The sequence below is a fragment of the Vicugna pacos genome, chromosome 11 (assembly GCF_048564905.1).
Source record: "Vicugna pacos chromosome 11, VicPac4, whole genome shotgun sequence".
NCBI lineage: Eukaryota > Metazoa > Chordata > Mammalia > Artiodactyla > Camelidae > Vicugna > Vicugna pacos.
Genome location: NC_132997.1, coordinates 30,673,247 through 30,692,154, shown reverse-complemented (window position 1 = coordinate 30,692,154; position 18,908 = coordinate 30,673,247). Strand labels below are relative to the sequence as shown.

The window sequence follows — 18,908 nt, the reverse complement described above, 5'->3', positions numbered from 1 at the left end:
GGGTGGGGGTGGGGGTAACAAGCTCAGAGAGCTGAGAACTCGCTGGAGTTCACAGAGCCCAAAGGCGCTGGCGCGGGTGCACGAGCCCGGGCTGTGATGTGACTTCACGGCTCACGGTTTGAACCACCGCGATGCCGTCCGTACCCAATAAAAGCTGGGTAGGTGCATGTTGAATGAGTGACTTTGGCTACAGATCCTTAAAACCTCCAAAAAAAAAAAAAAAAAAAGAGGAAGAGGAAGGAGAAATTTTAAAAAAGGAAAAATAACAAAAGCAAGAAAAAATCCACCAGAAAACCCCGAAAGCAAAAACAACCCAACATTAAAAAAAAAAAAAGAAGAAGAAGAAGAAGAAGAAGAAGAAGAAGAAGAAGAAGAAGAAGAAGAAGAAGGAGAAGGAGAAGGAGAAGGAGAAGGAGAAGGAGAAGAAGAAGAAGAAGAAGAAGAAGAAGAAGAAGAAGAAGAAGAAGAAAAAGAAGCAAATTCCAGCCACAAGCCGGGAACAGACGATCAGTACCAGCGGAGTAGGAACCCCGACCCCGAGCCTGAGGCCCGGCTCTGCGCGGGGGCGGGGCTTCGCCTCCGGGAGGCGGAGTCGTCGTTTCGCGTTTCCGGCAAGCTTGTACCTCTTCTCTTGCCGTAGTGTCTCAAACCGGAAGCTCACCCGGTTGCGTGCACCAGACTTCCGGGCGAGAGTGGGGCTAGTTGGTAGCATGTGGGAGCCGCTGTGGAGAGTCGCTGGCGTCTGAGTCCTGTCCGAAGTCGAGCTCCGGGTGAGCAGGAGCCGTGGGTCGGGCGGCATACGCGGGAGGGTAGGGTGTCCGCGGGCTCTCGAGTCTCCGCGGAGTCGGCGCTGGCGCGTAGGCTCCTCCGGGGCCGCCGGCGGCGTGTGCGCGGCCGCGCTGAGCGCTGGGGACACTTGCTCCGACCGGAGGCCTTTGCCGCTTGCGGTCAGACCGGCTTCTCGTCCTGTAGCGGCTTCTCACGGTGGCTGCGTTTCTTCGCCCGTGTTTTTAGAAATCCGCCGGCCTGGAGGATGACGTCCTTAGCCCAGCAGCTGCAACGGCTCGCCCTCCCCCAGAGTGATCCCAGCCTCTTGTCTCGGGATGAAGTTGCCTCTTTGTTGTTCGACCCCAAGGAAGCGGCCACCATCGACAGGGACACCGCCTTTGCCATTGGTGAGCTGCCCTTGAACTTAGGAAAACTGCGAAGCGTGCGTTTCCTGGGTGTTGCCGTATGTTCTTTTTCTTCTCTGACTGCCCTCCTCAGCGGTTTCTAATTCTCTGATTTGACTTACCTTGTTAAGACAGAGAATGACAATCAAGGACGTGCTACAAGCTTGAAATGTATGTAGGTAGCAGTATCTGAATTTCACAGACGAAGAAACAAGGTTAGGGAGGTCACCTAAGACGGAGAGGAAAAGCAGCCGAAGAGGGCTGGGGAGGTAGGGCTGGCGGGGTAGGAGAGGGGTCTTCCCAGGGCTGGCCTAGTTATGTATTGAAATTGTGTTGTATTGGGGGGAGGGTGGGGGAAGGCCTTCTGCTAGGAAGTACTTTCCATTCTCCTAGTTGGTGAGATGAGATTTATTCTCTATGCGGGAAACTAGAAAACTGTGTTTGAGATTATTACCAATTACATATGCTAAAAAAATTCAGGATTTTTAGGGGTAAGTAAAGCTGTAAGAGAGGGGTGAGATAGATGAGTTTGCTTGCAAAGAATTGTGAGTAATCTGCTGGCCTTTTCCTAGGATGCACTGGCCTGGAAGAGCTGCTTGGAATCGATCCTTCCTTTGAGCAGTTTGAGGCACCACTGTTCAGTCAGCTAGCAAAAACCTTGGAGCGCAGCGTTCAGACCAAAGCAGTGAACAAACAGCTGGACGAAAACATTTCATTATTTCTTATTCACTTGTCGCCTTACTTCCTGCTGAAGCCAGCACAGAAGTGTCTGGAGTGGTTGATTCACAGGTAGCAAATGGAATTACGGAAATAATTATGGGGTCACAACATTCATCTTTTTCTTTAAAAAGTAATGAGAACATTTGTCGATTTAAAGTTGAAGAATTAGGTATAGTAAGAGGCTAACGTCATTTCTGTTGGGTGAGATCAGCCCTTTTCATATTGAACTCATTTATATTGATGGTGAAAAACAGGGCTACTGAAGGCCCTGAGTAAATAGTCTAACCTCAGTCCTCAGGAGCTCACGTCACTTTGCCGTTACAAATGGCTGCTGCGTATTTGGGGCAGAGGGTAGTATTAAACGTCTTCCCTGCCGAAAGAATGACAGCAGTGATTTGGGAAGAGGCTGATGGTGTTCTCTAAAATACCTTAACTTAAGAAAACCAGTAACAGCTAACGCGTGTTGAACGTCTGTACACCAGGCCTTTGTGTGTATTATTTCAGTGCTCACAGCATGCCTGTGGGGAGATGCTTCTCCCATCCCCGTTTTACAGTTGAGAAAACAGAGGTGTGAAGGGGTTAAGTTGCCTGAGTCACACGACTAGTAAGCGGAGGTACAAGATTGTTTCCAAGGATGTGATCTTTCATCCACCTTGGAAACTGTCTCAGTGAAGTTTACTCAGTTTATTTTCTCGTTTATTTGAGTCACATCAGTATATCGCAGTTTACACATTTTTGTCTTTTCTTCCTTACGTATGTTTTAAAAGTAGGAAGGTTTCACTTCATTAATTGGAGGCCTGGGGGTATGGGAAGCAAGCGAGTCATTGAGAAAACAGACATTTAACTTGGGTCGTCTGATCATCCGAGTATTAGACTCATCAGACGAAAAACATCTAATATCGTCCCCCCGTCTTCTAGCATCTAGTTTCCCCCAAATAGATCATGAATGTGTAAGGAGTACTTTTTACGTTGGGTTTTGTGCTTCTTCACTCATGAAGCTTATTTAGCAAACATTTTAAGTTCAATACAAGGATGAATAGGCTGCCCTTTCTCACTGTTTTGAAATAAATGCCACAGTAAAGGTGTATACAAAGTTTTGGGTACCTAGTGCTGCCTGAAGTAATTGAAGGGAGAGAGCTTGATGGAGAAAGTGACATCTGGGCTGGCACCAAAGCTGTATATAGAACCACACTAAAGGCACAGGTGAGAGGATAGGAGAGTTCAGGCAGACATGAGAGATCTCTTGGCTGGGAGAATTAAAAGCATCTTGAGAAAGGAGGCATTTGCACTAGATCCTAAAAGCTAGAAGGAATTTGATGGATCTGACAGAATCAACAAATCTGTGTTATTAGAGAGGAGGGAGCCTTACAAAGTTTTGTGAAGTTCACAAATTACATGTGGCTGTATTCAAAGAAAGTAATATGATTTTCTGTTTCACTCAGTCTTAAGGTTTTGGGTTGTAGCAATTAGATAAACTGAGGAAGTTCCACCGTGGCAGGTGGACTCTAGGGCAGGGGGAGAAGCCAACATTGCTACCCCGCTGACTCGTTACTTCTCTGTCCATTTGGCTGCTGTGATCCCACAGTTATGTTGATGTAATGAGAGGTTTTTTAAGAAGTTGAGAGGAAGTGAATGGGTGTCAGTTTTGATACTGAATGTTTAAACACACTGCTGCGTGAGAATTGGCAGCAGCCTGTTGAAGAGTGCTGGGATGGCTGCTGTTTAAGTTTTGTGGTGGTTTTGGGCGTGTAAGGAAATAAATGGTTGGGAGTTTTGTGTCAGTTCGAATTTTTTCTTTTTCCCCCAGGTTCCATATCCACCTTTACAATCAAGACAGCCTCATTGGTTGTGTCCTGCCATACCACGAGACAAGAATATTTGTGCGGGTTATACAGCTTCTAAAGATCACTAACTCAAAGCACAAATGGTTCTGGTTGTTGCCAGTTAAGGTATGGTTGTTGAATGACATGTATCTGTAGTCATTACAAATCTTAATTATGAGTATAATTTGGAGAAAGTAAAATCATTCATACTCCTGAGAGTGGTCAAGTATTACCTCCATCACTTTTACTTCTTGACTTCCAGGTGAAACTTTAGAATGATAGCTGGCTTTTATTTAGTACCTGATACAGGCTAGGCAGTTTATATTGTATTATCTTGGATTCTCACAAAACCATTTTTACAAATGAAGACAGACTCAGAATTAGTAAGTTACTTGCCAAAGTTCATGTAACTCTAGAGTGAAAATCCAGATCTGATTCTAAAGCTTGTCTTTACCATGCTGTCTGGCATTTTACATTTTGGAACTGAAAAGCTTAAAAAAAAAGTTGGAGGTGAAGAAAAGCATAAAATACTTACAGAAATTAAAAGGATGAGGACAACTTGAAGGACTTCAGGAAATTACTAAAGTTGTAAAGAAAATGCTAGGAATTAATTTACAGGTGAGGAACAGGATGGTTGCCTTACAGGAAGGGCCTGGCTGGGATGGGATAGTGTGATTTTCTGTAAGACAGCAGACTCGCCAGTATCACTTTGCAGCCGTGGTAGAGGAAAGCAGGTGTACCTTGTGGGCAGGAATTGTACTGAACGTTGAGCATGGAGTTCAGGCTAGCGGACTGGGACTGTGAAGGAGTTACCTTTATGGGTGATGGCAGTGAGTTCCATGATCGGAATGAGAAGAAAGAGAGGAATGGAAGTTTTTAATTAGATGAAGAGTTTAAGAGTTTGGATGTAAAGCACTTGAGCCGAAGAATGTTGAGGAAGAGAAGCCAGCCTGTGATAAAGCTTCTTATCAAAGTACTCAGCGTTCCCTCTGCTCACAACACGCAAATTAATTTTTCCCAAGTCTACACACAGACCCTGCCGTTCTAGTCACAGTAGTTTCAGGTTTCCAAACCCCACCTAATCTAAGTTCACCTTAGATTAGCCTTTCCCTGGCCGATTCAGAATGTATCGTGTGCTGACACCTGCCATGCACACTGCTGGGCAGCGGGAATAGCGGTATAAATTGGCCAGGTTCCTCGTCTGGTTCTGTTAGTAATGCTGTAAAGCAGTGACAGAGCCGTGGCACGTTGGCTCAGACACCACGTCTAACCAGTGGAGTTACTAAGAGTCTAGAGAACCCAGATACATCTAAATACACACCTAAGGCAGCACACAAGCACTTTCCCCTGGGAACCTCCACACTCGCTGTGGGGCCTTCTCGTCTGAATTTCTAAAGTTTGCACATTTTTATGTGTTAATCTCATCTCTGCCACCAGTTATAAGGGGGGACTCTTTTGTATTTATGACCTGCAGTGTGAAGCTGCTACTTTGGCCAGTACTTGAAAAATAGTGCTGACTTGATGAATGTGCTGAGTAATCGTCGGTTCTTTTTGTCTCACAGCAAGCTGGAGTGCCCTTAGCTAAGGGAACTTTGGCCACCCACTGCTACAGGGATCTTGGGTTCATGGATTTCATTTGTAGTCTGGTGACAAAATCTGTGAAGGTGAGTAGTGTATTCTTTCACGATTGTATAATTCCGTTAGAAGGTTGCTTCGTCTGAATGAAAAAACATACAAAGGTCTTTTCTAATATTGGTAGTACCTCGAACACGTCCTTTTTGTTGAGTGATCTGCTGTCTTGGATCATGAACAGTTTAATCAGTCTTCCATGACCAAAGCTGTTTTTCTACAAAAATTATTCTCCTTGCCAAATTGTGTTTCCACTGACTGTTTAAACAAAGAGACAGCCTAAGAACATCAGGAAGGTGGTTCATTCTTGTCACATCTAATTGAACCATTACATTTGTTTATTTAATGTTGCATGTGGTCAGAATGAAGCTGTCAGCCTGCAGCAGGTGAGGAGAGCTGTGAATGAGTGTGTGCTTTCGTCTGATCGGCCTTTCCCTCTTCAGTGCGTCTTGTGCTCTGTGTTCCAGGTTTTTGCCACGTACCCTGGGGGCTCAGCTCAGCTGAGGGTTCTCTTGACTTTCTATGCGTCTACCCTGGTGTCATCTCTGGTGGCGGCCGAGGACATATCAGACAACATAGTTGCCAAGCTGTTTCCATACATTCAAAAGGTTGGCCTGGCTTATGTGTAAAGTAGATTATTTTGTACCTGAAGGGATTTTCCTGCATTTGAAAATTTCACTTCGACATAAATGTTTTTACCTTGACAGTTTATTTCAGGTGGCTGATGAGATTTAATTTTTAGGTAAAAATATAACTTCTTTTGTCTTAAAAACTTAAGAGTGGGATCTTAATTAGGGCCCCTTAAGAATAAGCGTTTGGCCCTGCCAGCTCCTCCCGGACTCATTTTCTTAGCAGTCGTTTTACATCACCGGAGAGAGGAGGAGGAGAGAATCTCTTCAGGGCAGAGGCTCTTTCATCATTCTTTTTGCTTTGACTCCTGCTGCTCCATGGTTCTCCCCAAGTGCCTCATCCCCGCCCAGCTTCCCAGGTTCCCCTCGGAGGCACTGCTTTAACTTCCCACCAGTGTCCCCGAATTACTGTCTCTAGTCAGACGCTGGTTCTTTTCTGGTTCAAGTCTCCCGTACGCAGGCGGTGTTCGCATGGAGAGGAGGACTCCCTGGCTCCCGCTAGGGTGTGTGGTGGGTGTTGGACTCGGGAGACCCTCTGTCATCCTTCTGTTACCCAGGACTCTTTTCTGGTTTCCGTGTCTGCTCAGAAGGGGGCAGCACCTTGACTTTTCATTTCCGAGGGGTGTTGACTCTCAGTGTCTGTTAGGCTGTGTTAATCTCTAATTAATGACATTTCCAGTTTGTTAAAATAAAATAACATTTAAAGTAGAATAAAATAACATAGTTTATCATTTTTCCTTGCATTTTAAAAAATGTTTAGGGATTGAAATCATCTTTACCAGATTACAGAGCTGCGACGTACATGATAATATGTCAGATTTCTGTGAAAGTGACCATGGAAGACACCTTCGTCAACTCACTGGCTTCACAGATCATCAGAACTTTGACCAAAATTCCCTCTTTGGTCAGGGATGGACTGGGTTGCTTGATAGTGGTCCTGCAGAGACAGAAGCCAGAGAGCCTTGGGAAGAAGTACGTACAGCTGAATTGAGAAATGATAGTAATTAGAGGAAGATGAAGTTATTTTTAATGATTTTTTCATAGGACAAATTTTATGCTATTTTTAGAAATTGCCATTTGTTGTCTCACGTGTAAAGCCAACACCTTATGTTGCTGCCACTTCACAGGCCATTTCCACACTTGTGCAGCATTCCTGACCTCGTCACGCTGCTCCAGGGGATCTCTGAGACGCACGACGTCAGCCCTCTCCTGCGCTACATGCTTCCCCACCTGGTCGCTTCCATCATTCGTCACGTCACAGGTGTGTGGGTGTACTGTTCTTGTCCAGAGACTTACTCTCATGTGATTCTCTTAAAATAGGAACCACATCTTTGTTAGTATCTTTAAGATACTTAGAGCTTCTGTTTCCAGTTGTTTTTGTGTAATTAATTACACAAAATTTATTTAAATTAAAAAATTAATTTAACTATTTGTCTCGTGTAAGAAACAGTTGGAGTGGAGAGCAGGTTGGTCAAAGGGAGATCCTTGTTAATTCAGTGATATGCTCAGTATTTTTTTTAAATGTGTGTTTTCAGTCTCGAATAAGACCGGAATTATTTTTAAAACAATTAAAATATGTTTCTGAGTAAAATCTGACCTTCTCGTATAGATATTTAATGAGCTATAGTGATTCATTTACAGTGAATATCCAGTTGCCAAAAAAAGTTTTTATCCCTTGAGTCATTGAGAATTTAAGACCAAGAAAATCTCATGCACAAAAAGCCATAAAGTTAATTAGAGTGATTATTTGCATTATGTTTTTTATCCTTCGGTAAATACAGAAAGATAAGAAGTTCTTGGTCCTGTTACTGCTGGGCTAAGAAAGACACACGTCATCTCTAAAGTTACGTTAGTCTGTTGGGAAATGAGGTGTGTGTAACCACACCTCAGTTTAAATGTGAGTTTCAGAAACATGGCTGATGCAAATGAAAGTGTATCTCTCTTGTTCTGTTGGTGATGAGTGGTGCAGCCAGGGCTTACATTCATTCAGTTGTAAATCTGGGCCAGGAGGTGCCAGCTCGGCTCAGGGAGGAGGCAGTGAGGTGGAGGTGTGGCCTGTTTTCACAGGGGGTTTGCTGAGACGTAGAATCAGGTCCCAGCTTCACCACTTGCAGTGTGACCTGGGGGACACTGTAGTTTTTGGATTTCTGTTTCATTAATGAGAGAGGCGTGATAGTATTTGTTTTTTAGAATATAGAGAGTTTCAGATAAAGGATAAATGAGAGAACTGTATACAGAATTGGTGTGAAAAATGTGAATGACTAAGTGGGTGAAGTGCATTTTTGAAAACAGGTAAAAAGCTGGAGGTCAGAATGTATGTTTTTAAAGCTATTTCTGTGGTTAATGACGTAACAACACCTAATAACATAGGCATGCAAAAATTCACCCAGTGGATTTTAATTTGTTATGTGCTAAGGAGAAGAAGCTGAAGAGCTGGATGGTCAAACCTGCAGGCGACTCTTGGAAGCCATACTCTCCAGTGTACCGCTGAAGAGCGGCTTGGACCACTTGTTGGCCAGGTGCGCTGTTTTGACGTTTATGATTTGTATTTCTGGGGCTAAGTGTACTTTTCAGGGTTGGCTAACAGATTTCCAGTATCCCTTTGTAATATACTTTGTCCATGTCATTTCGTTTAATCCTAAGTACTTAGCCCAATAATTGTGGCAGAAGAAGAAGAAGTAATTTCTCTCATCTGTCTTTTGTGCCTGTACATGATCATGGAAAGTTAGTAGTGAAGCTACATTTGGGTTATTCTACATGTAATTTGTGATTGTTTAAAATTTCCTGTTGATAAATGGACCAAAATGCCTGAGACAGCACATCACAGTGAGTAGCAGTAAATATCAAATAGAAACTTACCATTGAGTGTTGGCATGAAGTAAAGCCAGCACCGTCTCCGTTTTCTTACTTGCTTGATACGGGGGCAGGAAGGTAGGCAGTGCAGTCTCACGTCGGTCTGCCTGCCCTCTGTCACCCCCGGGATACGAGGGGGTGGTTCTGAAGGTCAGGCTGCGTGGGTCTGGCTTTGCCGGGGTGTGTCGTGGGGCAGGCACCTGTCTGCTGGTGTGTGTCATTCGTGCCCTGGCTCCCACGGGTGGCGTGTGGGTTACACGAGCTTAAGTAGGTGAAGGACTGTGGAGAGCTTGGGCTCGGGTCCGCCCGGGGCTGCAGACCTGGCTGTACTTCCTGGGGTGGAGCCGGGCGCGCCCGGCGTGGGCTCTTGTCGCCCTTCCCTTCGACCTCGGGCTCCGTCGGGCTTCTTAGCTGGGGCTTTGTGTATCTGTGAATTAGGTCTGCTCTCTGCCGCGTGGAGGTCTGGCAGAGGTGATGTTTTCCAGAGTCCTTAGAACATAGTAAGTGTTCAGTGAGTAGTAACTCTCGTGTCTGCTGGCATTTGCTTTGTTTTGCAGCCTCCTTTTTGAAGAGTATATTTCGTACAGCTCACAGGAAGAAATCCATCCTGATAAAGTCTCTCTGCTTAACGAACAGTTTCTTCCACTTATCAGACTTCTAGAAAGCAGGTGGGTTGCGTGTGTGGCTTCTTGTTTGTGAAGAGGTGGTCCTCAGGCCGCAGCTTAATACAGGGACTGGACTGTACGAAGCCTGCTCTTTGCTTCCTTTCGGGGGGGCAGTTTCAGGGTCTCACCGTGCCTGAAATGCGAGAGGAAATACGGGTGGTGTGGGGACTATGAGCGTATGATTTTTTACAGAGAGACTTTCCGGTGTTGAAGCAGTGATGATAATTGATTGGGATCAGTTTGCATACTCCGTTTGTCCAAATTTAAGTTTCAGTCTCAGTAGTTTTAAAAGTTTCATTTCTCCTTTATGCAGATACAGCGTGTGTGGTTAATGCTTTTATTGGAAATAACAAACTAACCCTTCGATTTCATCCCAGGTACCCCAGAACATTAGATGCTGTGTTAGAGGAGCACCTGAAGGAGGTCACAGACGTGAAGAAGCAGGAGCTTTTCCACCAGTTTATCTCCCTTTCTACAAGCGGAGGAAAGTACCAGGTAGCTTTGCCTTGGGGGTTGATGACACTTGTGGGTGCCGCACGGATGTGGTCGCGTGAAGAGCCCGGGAAGGAAGTTTGCTACCTCACTCCTCTCTTTGGAAAGTTTCATGGAGAGAGAAGGTTTTATGCAGGTTTGCCTCGTCACCTGAAGTAAGACTCTGAGACAGGAATTAGATAACTGGAGAAGGGTGCAATTAATTTTTTAATAACTGTGCATGTCATACTTAGGGAAAGTGTTATGTTAGAACTTCAGGGATTTTCTGGTAATTCACCCTAAGTCTTTATACTAAAAGTTAGACGTTTAAGTAGTTCTTATAATTAGCCTAGAAAATAAATATTATGAATAAAAGTATAATTATTTTGGTTGTTCTCATCCGTAATTAGGCTTTGATCTTTATTGGTATTTTATTCCCAAATTGTAGGTTGATGGACTTCCTTCTTAGTCGAAATACGTAAATAACCTAAGTTGTCACTAATCTGAATGTCACTGTTGTATCATTCAGATAAATTGCATTCTCTCTTCAGTGATCAATTTTTAAAAATTTTATCAAATGTCCTTCGATTTCATAGACAACAATGTGATACGTATTGTATAAGAAGCACACAGGAGTTTTGCGGGACAATTTCAGAGTATGTACAGATTGGAACACAGAGGTTTAAACCCGGGTGTACTGACCAGCGGTTTTGAACTCTGGGTAAACTGCATACAAAACCTACAGTTCAAATACCAGCCAATCTGGAAACTTCTCATAATACAAAAATGATGCTCTGAGGTGCAGAATACTTCTTTTAACTAACAACCTATATAAACCTTTAAAATAATAATTAAAAACAACTTCAGAATTTATAAAGATTAGCTATAAAAATATCTTGACAGTCACTTTCCTTACATAGGTACCATTTGGTACATTACAAAACAGTCTCTAACATAAAATTGCCTTAATAACGCTACTGTTTTAGAATCTGATAAACCTTGCATTAAATTGATTATAAAATCTTCTTGGAAAACCTTGGTCTGCATCTTCAGAAAGATTTTTAAATCCTCTAATATCATCTCAAGGGCCTGTAAGCATTCCATTCTGGTAAAGCACAACAAAATAAGTAGTGTATGTTCAACTGCAGTTGGAGTAGAGAATCAAAAAACAATTTATTAAATATTTGTAGGAAATCCCCATTCCCAGAGTAACCAAAAAAACGAACTAAAAGCATCAGACTTTTAAACAATTCTCTTTGCATTCTGATAAAAACTGTTACAGAGTCACCACACTCCATTCATGCACCTTAGATGCCTTTTAGGACAAGGCCTCAAACATGATTAACCCCATCTCAGAACCCTTTCAAGTCCAATAAACAAGCTTTTAAACACCCATTTAAGATCCGACAGTAGAACAAGCGCATGTAATCAGAGCACATAATTTATATATATAGTTATGTGTCAGCTTTTCTGCTTGTAGTTTAGAATCTATTGGTGGTAGCTGGTGAACGTTCATTTCTTCTTGAGTAGGTTTAATTTTTACAGAGCTTCCAGTTGTGCCAGTAACTTCCTTGAGGTCATTTTCTGCTTTATCCTCTGTCACCAGATCTCTTGCATAAGATATTTTTGAGTTGCAAAAGCCTAAATAAAAAGCTTCATTTTTGACCTTTTAATTTATAAAGCTCCATCAAAAAGAAAAGAACCCCATCTACTTTTTAGGCAAGTCTGCAGAAGTATTTTCTTTAAGAATCAAGCACTTTTATTAGAATAAAGATCCTTCAGAGTTTTTAACTTTTCTGTTAGATTTTTACTTTGATTTTCCAGGACTGTAGCTCGGTTTTCCAGTATTTCACACACTCTTTCTTCTCTCTGTGGCGTTCTTGAGCAGCTGCTGTGTTTTTCATCAGTCTTATTTCTCCTTTCCTTGGGGGCCCTCTGTCGGAGTTGTCTGAGATGTAAGGGCACAGGAGATGCCATCACCGCAGTTTGTGGTAGCAAGTGGCTGAAGGTGTGTCTGTGTAGCTCCCGGCGTGGTTTATGCAGCTGCCTGGTTGCTGCGCACAAGTATTACCACCCAGCAGAGGCTTGTGCCTGCTGGAGCGTTGTGCCTTGCTGGGGACCCTCTGAGTTTGTCGTGGGAGGCATGTGAAGCCCCTGGACCCTATCTGCCTGGGCTGGCCAGCTATAAGGCTCCACTAGGGGCAGTGGCAGTGTGCCGTCCGGTGCTAGTCTGATCAGACTGGAAGTGACAGCAGAAACTCCAGGGTTTTCTCCTTCTCCTTTCCTGCCCCAGGTATTTTCAGAAGCTCGATCTTTGAAAAGATCTCTGCAGATGGGCGCCGTGCTAGGATCCCATGGGCTTTCTGTGCGGAGCCCGTGTGTTGAATGAGTCCGGAGACTCGTCACTTGCTGATGAGGTTGTTGAGTAATACAAGGAATAGGGGGTCCCTGAACTGTTGAGTTAGATTGAGGTGCTGTTTCTGAAGCGTTACTCTTGTGAGAGCCTTCCATAATCAGCTGTGATTCCTCGTGGCAGCGGGACCTCCACCCCCACTCCCCTCCACACCTGTCTGCTGAGGCCAGCACCTGCTCGGGGCCAGGAGGCCACTCGGTGGGGTGGTTTCCTTGGCTTAGTGGCGTGGCGCTCCTCTCAGCTGCTGCTTGCTCTGGCGCAGGGCTGTCGGCCCGGCCTTGACTCACGCCCGACCTACCTGCCTCTTGTAGACTGCACTCAGCGATCAATTTTTTTAATTCATATTTTCATTTAGGTGCTAATACAGTGATTTGTCTTTGGTGTTTTTCACCTTGGAATCAGATGTACATAAAGAATACAGAATTACTTCACTGCTTTCAACCTAAGGGCACAGATATACACGAAATCACAACGTTGTAATTCACACTGTGTTCTGGAGGCAGAGATTTTGCTTAACTTTTTACCTTTGGTTTGCTTTGCTTTTTGGTCTCTGGAATCAGACAGTTGTTACTGAACATGTTGGGCAGCTTGGGGTGGTTTCCTCTGGTTTTCCTTTTGGATAGCACGCTGCTCAGATTTAATGGCAAAATCATTTGGTAATTGTGATGAATCCTCTAGTTTTTAGCAGATTCTGATACCTCCTTGATGCTCAGTCTGAATCATCCGCTTGCTCCTGTGAGACTTCTGGCCGTTAATCATCTGAGAAACATCATGGAAACGTCGCAGGTTGGTGTCCGCGTTCGTTTCTAACGTCCTTATCCTTACGATGAACAGTGTAATTCTAGAATAAGAAGCTGAAGTCACCACCGAGAGTCAGTGTTAATGACAGAGATAAGCCCAATAAAGCGGCTGAGAGTGCACGGGACGGAGAGTCAGGCCTTGCACACCAGGAGCCACCGCTGTAACCCGTGTGCCCGGGTGGCAGCTGTTCTCCTGTGTTTCCCTGTCATAGGTGGTTAGTTAAGCTGTAGGTGAGTTTTTCCGGCTAGAATTTATAGATTAATTCACAGAGGTTCACACGTTACCAGAATTTTCTAGTTTTGACGCTTGAATTTGATAGTCTTAAATTTAACATGAGCCTGTTTGGGGACATCAGAGCGATCGCTTTTGGAGCCCTGCTTATGATTTCAGTCCCTGCCAGTCACAGTTTAAAATTTTGGTGGCTCCAAGTAGTAAGTACAGAAGCTAACTTAATTTGTAGACAAAGCTTTTATACCAAAATGATGTTTTACAGAGACTTCACAGTGATTCACACAGAGCGGTGTTTTCCCAACGTCAGCCATTCAAGCAGACTTTTTGCCGCGTTCGCTCACCGCTGACGCTGCTTCCTTAAAGCTTTTCTTCAGCGTCCTTCACGTGGACTCGTTTTTTACATAGGCTTTTTAAAATTAAGTGATGGTCGACTTGTTAGTTTCAAGTGTACAGCTTAGTAATTGGGCACTTTTGTAGATTATACTCCATGCAAGGTGGTTCTAAAACACTGACTGTATTTCCTGTGCTGCACATTGTATCCTCGTAGCTCATCTAATTCATCTACTTTACATAGCCCTTCGTATCATGAGTTTGAAGTTCTAGTTGTATATACATTTTACTGTTCTTAATAAAATTAAAATAGGACTGTTCATCTGTGTAGTTTCTAAGATCACTTCATGTACTGCCTTTTGCATATCTGGAAAATTTCTGGGCAAGAGAAACACGGTAGCAGAGCTTAGTTTCCTCACAGCACACAGTGGTGTGCACGCACCGAACCCCAGACTTGTGTCCTGGCAGTTAAAACCATATGCATGTTATATGTAGGATTTAATTTCAGCTAATTGTAATTAGCACGTTAAATTCATCTCAGTTTGAATTTTACTGTCCTTAATATTTGACTTGTAATGTAAAAAAGATTTTTTTGTTCTTTTGTATTTTTAAGTTATACCTAATTTTAAAAGTGGTTGATAAGTTTGTCTTATTGATTTGTTTGATAATTAAACTCAGTGAATACTGTTCTTTCTTGTAATAGGGAGATTGTAGTGTCTAGAATTAAAAGGTTATCCTGGAATCTCTGAGTCTGGAAGCCCCTCTCAGCCTTCCTTTTTTTGATCCTGGCCTCCCCTGGCCTCCGGATGTGTTAGTTTTTCAACAAAGCGCAATGCAGACATTCATCTTCACAGGCTGCGTGCTGTGGCTGCAGTCGGCGTCTGTCTTTGCTTCGACTTCCTTCCCCTTCTGCGTCAGTGGCAGGCAGTAGGCTCTCTTCTCTTCTAGAACCCAGACTGGGCTGTTTTTGTTGGCTTTTGGGGAAATTCTGGCATTTGATACATGAAGCTTTGACTTCAGTTTTGTGAATTCTAGGGGTTTTACTTCTTGTCTCCCAACCTTCTGATGCACATTTTTTTTTGTAGGGTTTCTTTTTTTTCTCTCTCCCCATCTGTGGGTAGAGAGAGATTCGGTTTGGTTAGTCTTATTTTCCTGTCATGGTGCACGATCGTATGCTTTATTGTCTTTTGTTACTTAAAAATAGGATTTATTTTTTTTTTTGGCAGACTGGCTTCTCAGTGCGTGTCTCTGTCCTTGTAAAAATCTTGAAAGTTCGCAGCTAGCTTCTAACAGTGTTTAAGGCACGGGCTTGTATCGTTTAATCCTGTAACGGCCCTTTGACGTGGGCGCTCTCAGTAGCCTTGTTTCATAGATGAGGACGGGGAGGCCTGGAAAGGGCAAGCAGCTTGCTCGAGGTCACACGGCCCGGCGGTGGTGGAGCGGGGTTGAGACCTGGGCAGTCTGGTTCTTTAGTCAGTGCACTCCCAGTACCTAGGCTCTTGCTTCAGCACGATGGCATTTCCATCATATCTTACTATATCTTCAGTGGAAACTGGGGAGAGTTTGTACCAACTACTCATCTACAAGGAGCTTCTGAGATTGCCTGGTTCACTCAGGTGTGCTTAGCTCTGCGTTTGCACCTGGGGCCGCGAGCCTGTGTCCCCCTGATGGGTGTTCTGGGGTGTTCCTGCTTCCTTTCTAGGGTCATGTCTCAAGAGGTTTCAGCAACAACTGAACACTTTTTTTCTGTTGCTCAGGAGAGTATCGACGAGTCTTTCATAAAAGAAGCTGTTTTAACCCGATTAGGCGATGATAGTATAGATGTTGTTTTGTCAGCTGTGAACGCTTTTGAGGTGAGTGACTTCGTTTTGAAATGCACGTTTTGTTTGTAAGTATTTTTTACCCTTTCTCACGTGATGCTCTGCTATTGGCAGGAATATATGGGGAAATTATTCTCCCGTGGGAAATTTGTTCTCCTGAGGGCACAGACTTAAGCGTGGTTGGGGAGAGCTCATGGGAGTAATTGGACTGCACTGTTTTATGCATTTGGAAATTCTTTCAAGAAGGAAAAGTACACTGAATTTTTATTAAGAGTGAATTCCTGGGGGTTGTGGAAAATTGGCCCATGAACGCCACTTTTGAGAAGTCACTCTCAAACTTAGATGATACTAGGGTTCTTGGGAGATACATTCTTCATAATTCGTAACTTCTTAAGTTTTGTTTAACAAGCACTGTATGTATTTGAAGCAAGTAAAAATTATTTATGGTTTTTTTTTCCTCTAGGTTTTCAAACAACACTTCAGTTCAGAAGTGACAGTTTCAAATCTTCTGAATCTTTTTCAAAGGGCAGAACTTTCAAAAAATAGGGGATGGTACGTATTCACTTACACAGATAAATGGGTGAAATTCTTATATCAAGCTCACTTGTATTTGGGTTTGCTTGGGTTCATGTGCTGTTCTCTGTGTTTGAGACTTTCCTTAATGCAGTGGAAAGAGAAGTATAATGTGTGATGTGTTGCTGAGATCTGGGGAGGAGGGTGGGAAGGAGCTTTAGTTTTGTACTTTGCATAGTTCTGTGTGTTTGATTTTTTATGAGTGTAGTGTGTTACTTTATAATTAACAACAAATAGGAATATATTAAACAAACACAAAATGAGCTTAGAGGCACATGGTTCCCCCTGTAGTATTTGCTGGGCTTCTGTCATTTCATTTTGACACCAGGGCTTTTGCATGGAAAAACAACTGAGCTTCTCGGAAGCTGAGGGCGTGTCGTAGGTTTTTGTAGCCTGTTTAGTTCTTAGCGCACGGTGTGTGCTCGGACAGTATTTTTTGACTTGTAAGTGAATCTCTGATTTCTAGTGGACTTGAGACATATAGTGTAATAGTATGTTTAACGTTGTGGTTAACCTAATGATTTCTTTAAAAAAAAGATTTGACAGAGGTCATTTAAGATTACTGTCCCAGACTTGCAGACGTAGTAAACAATCTTATGGTTACTGGGGAAAGGGGGTGGGAAGGGATTAAATTTTGGAGTTTGAGATTTGCAAATGTTAGCCACTATATATAAAAATAGATTTTTAAAAAAAGTTCTGCTGTATCGCACAGGGAACTATGTTCAATATCTTGTGATAACCTTTAATGGAAAATAATGTGAAAACAAATATATGCCATGTATGACTAGGACACTGTGCTGCACACCAGAAATTGACACATCGTAACTGACTGTACTCCAATTAAAAAAAAAAGATTATTGCCCCAAATAATTCCTTTATGCATGGATTTGGGCGGGGGGGGGGGGATTAGGTTGGTTGGTTTAATGGAGATACTGGGGACTGAACCCAGGACCTCATGCGTGCCAAGCACACGCTCTATCACTGAGCTATTTCCTTTCCCCTTAGCATGGATTTTAAGTGATGTCTTGATATTTGTGAGTAATGGGTTTGGTAAAGAGACCAGGATGATTCTTTGCTGAACTCAAGTCTCTAATGTGTCTCTCAACTGAATTGTGCTTCCGTATCTTTTAGGTACAAGGTACTCGAGATAGCAGCAGGCATACTGACTAGAGAAGAGGTCCTGAGAGGGAATGGTCAGCTGTCAGACCAGGTGGTGGTGCATCTGCTGCCGTTTATGGTCATCGACAGTGACGATGTGGAATCCCCTGAGATGAAAATGGCTGTCTATTTGTCAAAATCAGGAATTTGCTCTTTGCACCCTGTATTAAGAGGTTGGAAAGAAGGTAAGAAATTCAGTTGTTTTTTAGAAAAGGTGAACAGGTGACCAAAAAAAAAAAAAAAAGATAAGTACAGGTAAAACTTGGCTGTAATTGTTACATGCTAGCAAGACTGTTTAAAATTTTTGCTAAGATGAAAAGTATATAGTGAAAAGGAAGCTGACCCACTGAACTGGATGAAAGGAAAAACAGACAGCAAACCTTCATAGGAAATTGTAAACCTTTTGCCTGAATTCCTTGCTCTGTGTGATCTTTAGGTGAGTGTTGGTGATGTAAGTGCCCTCTGGTGTTCAAGTCTTTTTTTTTTTAACAGCTCTTGAAAATGTGATTAAAAGCACAAAGCCAGGAGAACTAATCGGTGCAGCAAATCAGAAGATGATTGAGTTGCTGGCTGACAACATCAAGTCAGAGGACCCCTCTTCAATGTTAAAGATGGTGGGTGTGCAGCCAAGTCCACGCCACCCCCTGGACTTCCTTCTCCCCGTCTCCCTGGATTCTCAGTGTCTGCTTTACTAAAGCCTTTTTTAAAATAACTGTTCCATTCTTGAGTACTTTGTTTTGTTTTAAAAATATATAATGTTATTTAGTATATTTTGCAGATCATTTAAAATTCATAACATTTAGTATCATTTATTTCATTGTGGTTGTATATTGGAGAAGGACTCCAATATCATGCACTTTTTAACCTTTTTTTTCTCGTTTAAAATGGTAAAGTCACTTTTTTTGTTAAAATAACAATAATCTAAAAGAGGTGAAATTTTCTTTTCCTTTAGTAAATAAACCTTTCAGAGGTATTAGATGTAAAAACATCTAGTTGGCAAGTACAGTGACGTTCAGTGTTAATTTCTGAAATTATTTATTTTTATAATTACTCAGAAATCAAGGCTTACTACTTTTTTAAGACTTTATATTTATCATCTCACTCTAAATACGAGATACAGGATACCTAGATAAGCAGAAGTAGAGAAAATTGTTTATGTGCAAACCAAGAGCTACCAATAACGGAGTATGTTCGTTTCCCGAGGTGGAGGATTTAATAAGCATTGGAGAAAAGGAGCCCTGTAGCCCGAAGCAGAAAGTGACCTTCCACGTGGTCCTGGCTGTGCTTGTTTCTTGCTGTTCATCCTTAAAAGAAACTCACTTTCCATTTGCGACAAGAGTCTTCAGTTTGTTACAGAAGAAAATAAAGCAGCTGGAAGGTGTCATTACCACAGTGGTAAGGAGCTGCAGAGTCTGGGAGGTTGAGCGTGGAGCAGAGTGACAGCCTGGCCTGTGGGTCAGAGCAGAACTGAAAATCGGAGGCCCAGGTGCTGCGTCTTAGGATCCTAGGGGTGAGGTGTGAGGCAGCTTGGGCGGCAGCAGACAGAGAGTCAGTGCTCTCTCCCTTTTGCAGAAAGTGTCACCGAACCACGGATTTTCAGGGTTGCGGTGTTCTGTGTCT

At 43.0% G+C, this 18,908-nt stretch overlaps 1 protein-coding gene and 1 pseudogene across 3 annotated transcripts in view; one reads left to right on the top strand and one right to left on the bottom strand.

Moving 5' to 3' along the window:
* The first annotated feature begins 640 nt into the window (after positions 1 to 640).
* HEATR1 (HEAT repeat containing 1) overlaps positions 641 to 18,908 on the top strand; it is a 45,746-nt gene continuing 27,478 nt past the window's right edge. For all 3 annotated transcript variants that reach the window (XR_012077292.1, XM_006216478.4, XM_072971024.1), the window contains exons 1-17: positions 641 to 770; positions 1,015 to 1,175; positions 1,745 to 1,961; positions 3,700 to 3,841; positions 5,278 to 5,379; positions 5,812 to 5,952; positions 6,734 to 6,945; positions 7,101 to 7,234; positions 8,390 to 8,492; positions 9,384 to 9,494; positions 9,869 to 9,986; positions 13,054 to 13,161; positions 15,495 to 15,590; positions 16,021 to 16,109; positions 17,262 to 17,473; positions 17,781 to 17,902; positions 18,492 to 18,683. Coding sequence is in view for 2 of the 3 variants with exons in the window: in XM_006216478.4 (XP_006216540.1) it covers positions 1,034 to 1,175; positions 1,745 to 1,961; positions 3,700 to 3,841; positions 5,278 to 5,379; positions 5,812 to 5,952; positions 6,734 to 6,945; positions 7,101 to 7,234; positions 8,390 to 8,492; positions 9,384 to 9,494; positions 9,869 to 9,986; positions 13,054 to 13,161; positions 15,495 to 15,590; positions 16,021 to 16,109; positions 17,262 to 17,473; positions 17,781 to 17,902; positions 18,492 to 18,683 (2,241 nt within the window). In the remaining variant the exon portion in view is untranslated. The remainder of the gene's footprint in view (positions 771 to 1,014; positions 1,176 to 1,744; positions 1,962 to 3,699; positions 3,842 to 5,277; positions 5,380 to 5,811; positions 5,953 to 6,733; positions 6,946 to 7,100; positions 7,235 to 8,389; positions 8,493 to 9,383; positions 9,495 to 9,868; positions 9,987 to 13,053; positions 13,162 to 15,494; positions 15,591 to 16,020; positions 16,110 to 17,261; positions 17,474 to 17,780; positions 17,903 to 18,491; positions 18,684 to 18,908) is intronic.
* On the bottom strand, positions 11,712 to 12,629 carry LOC116277542 (cyclic AMP-dependent transcription factor ATF-1 pseudogene; annotated as a pseudogene).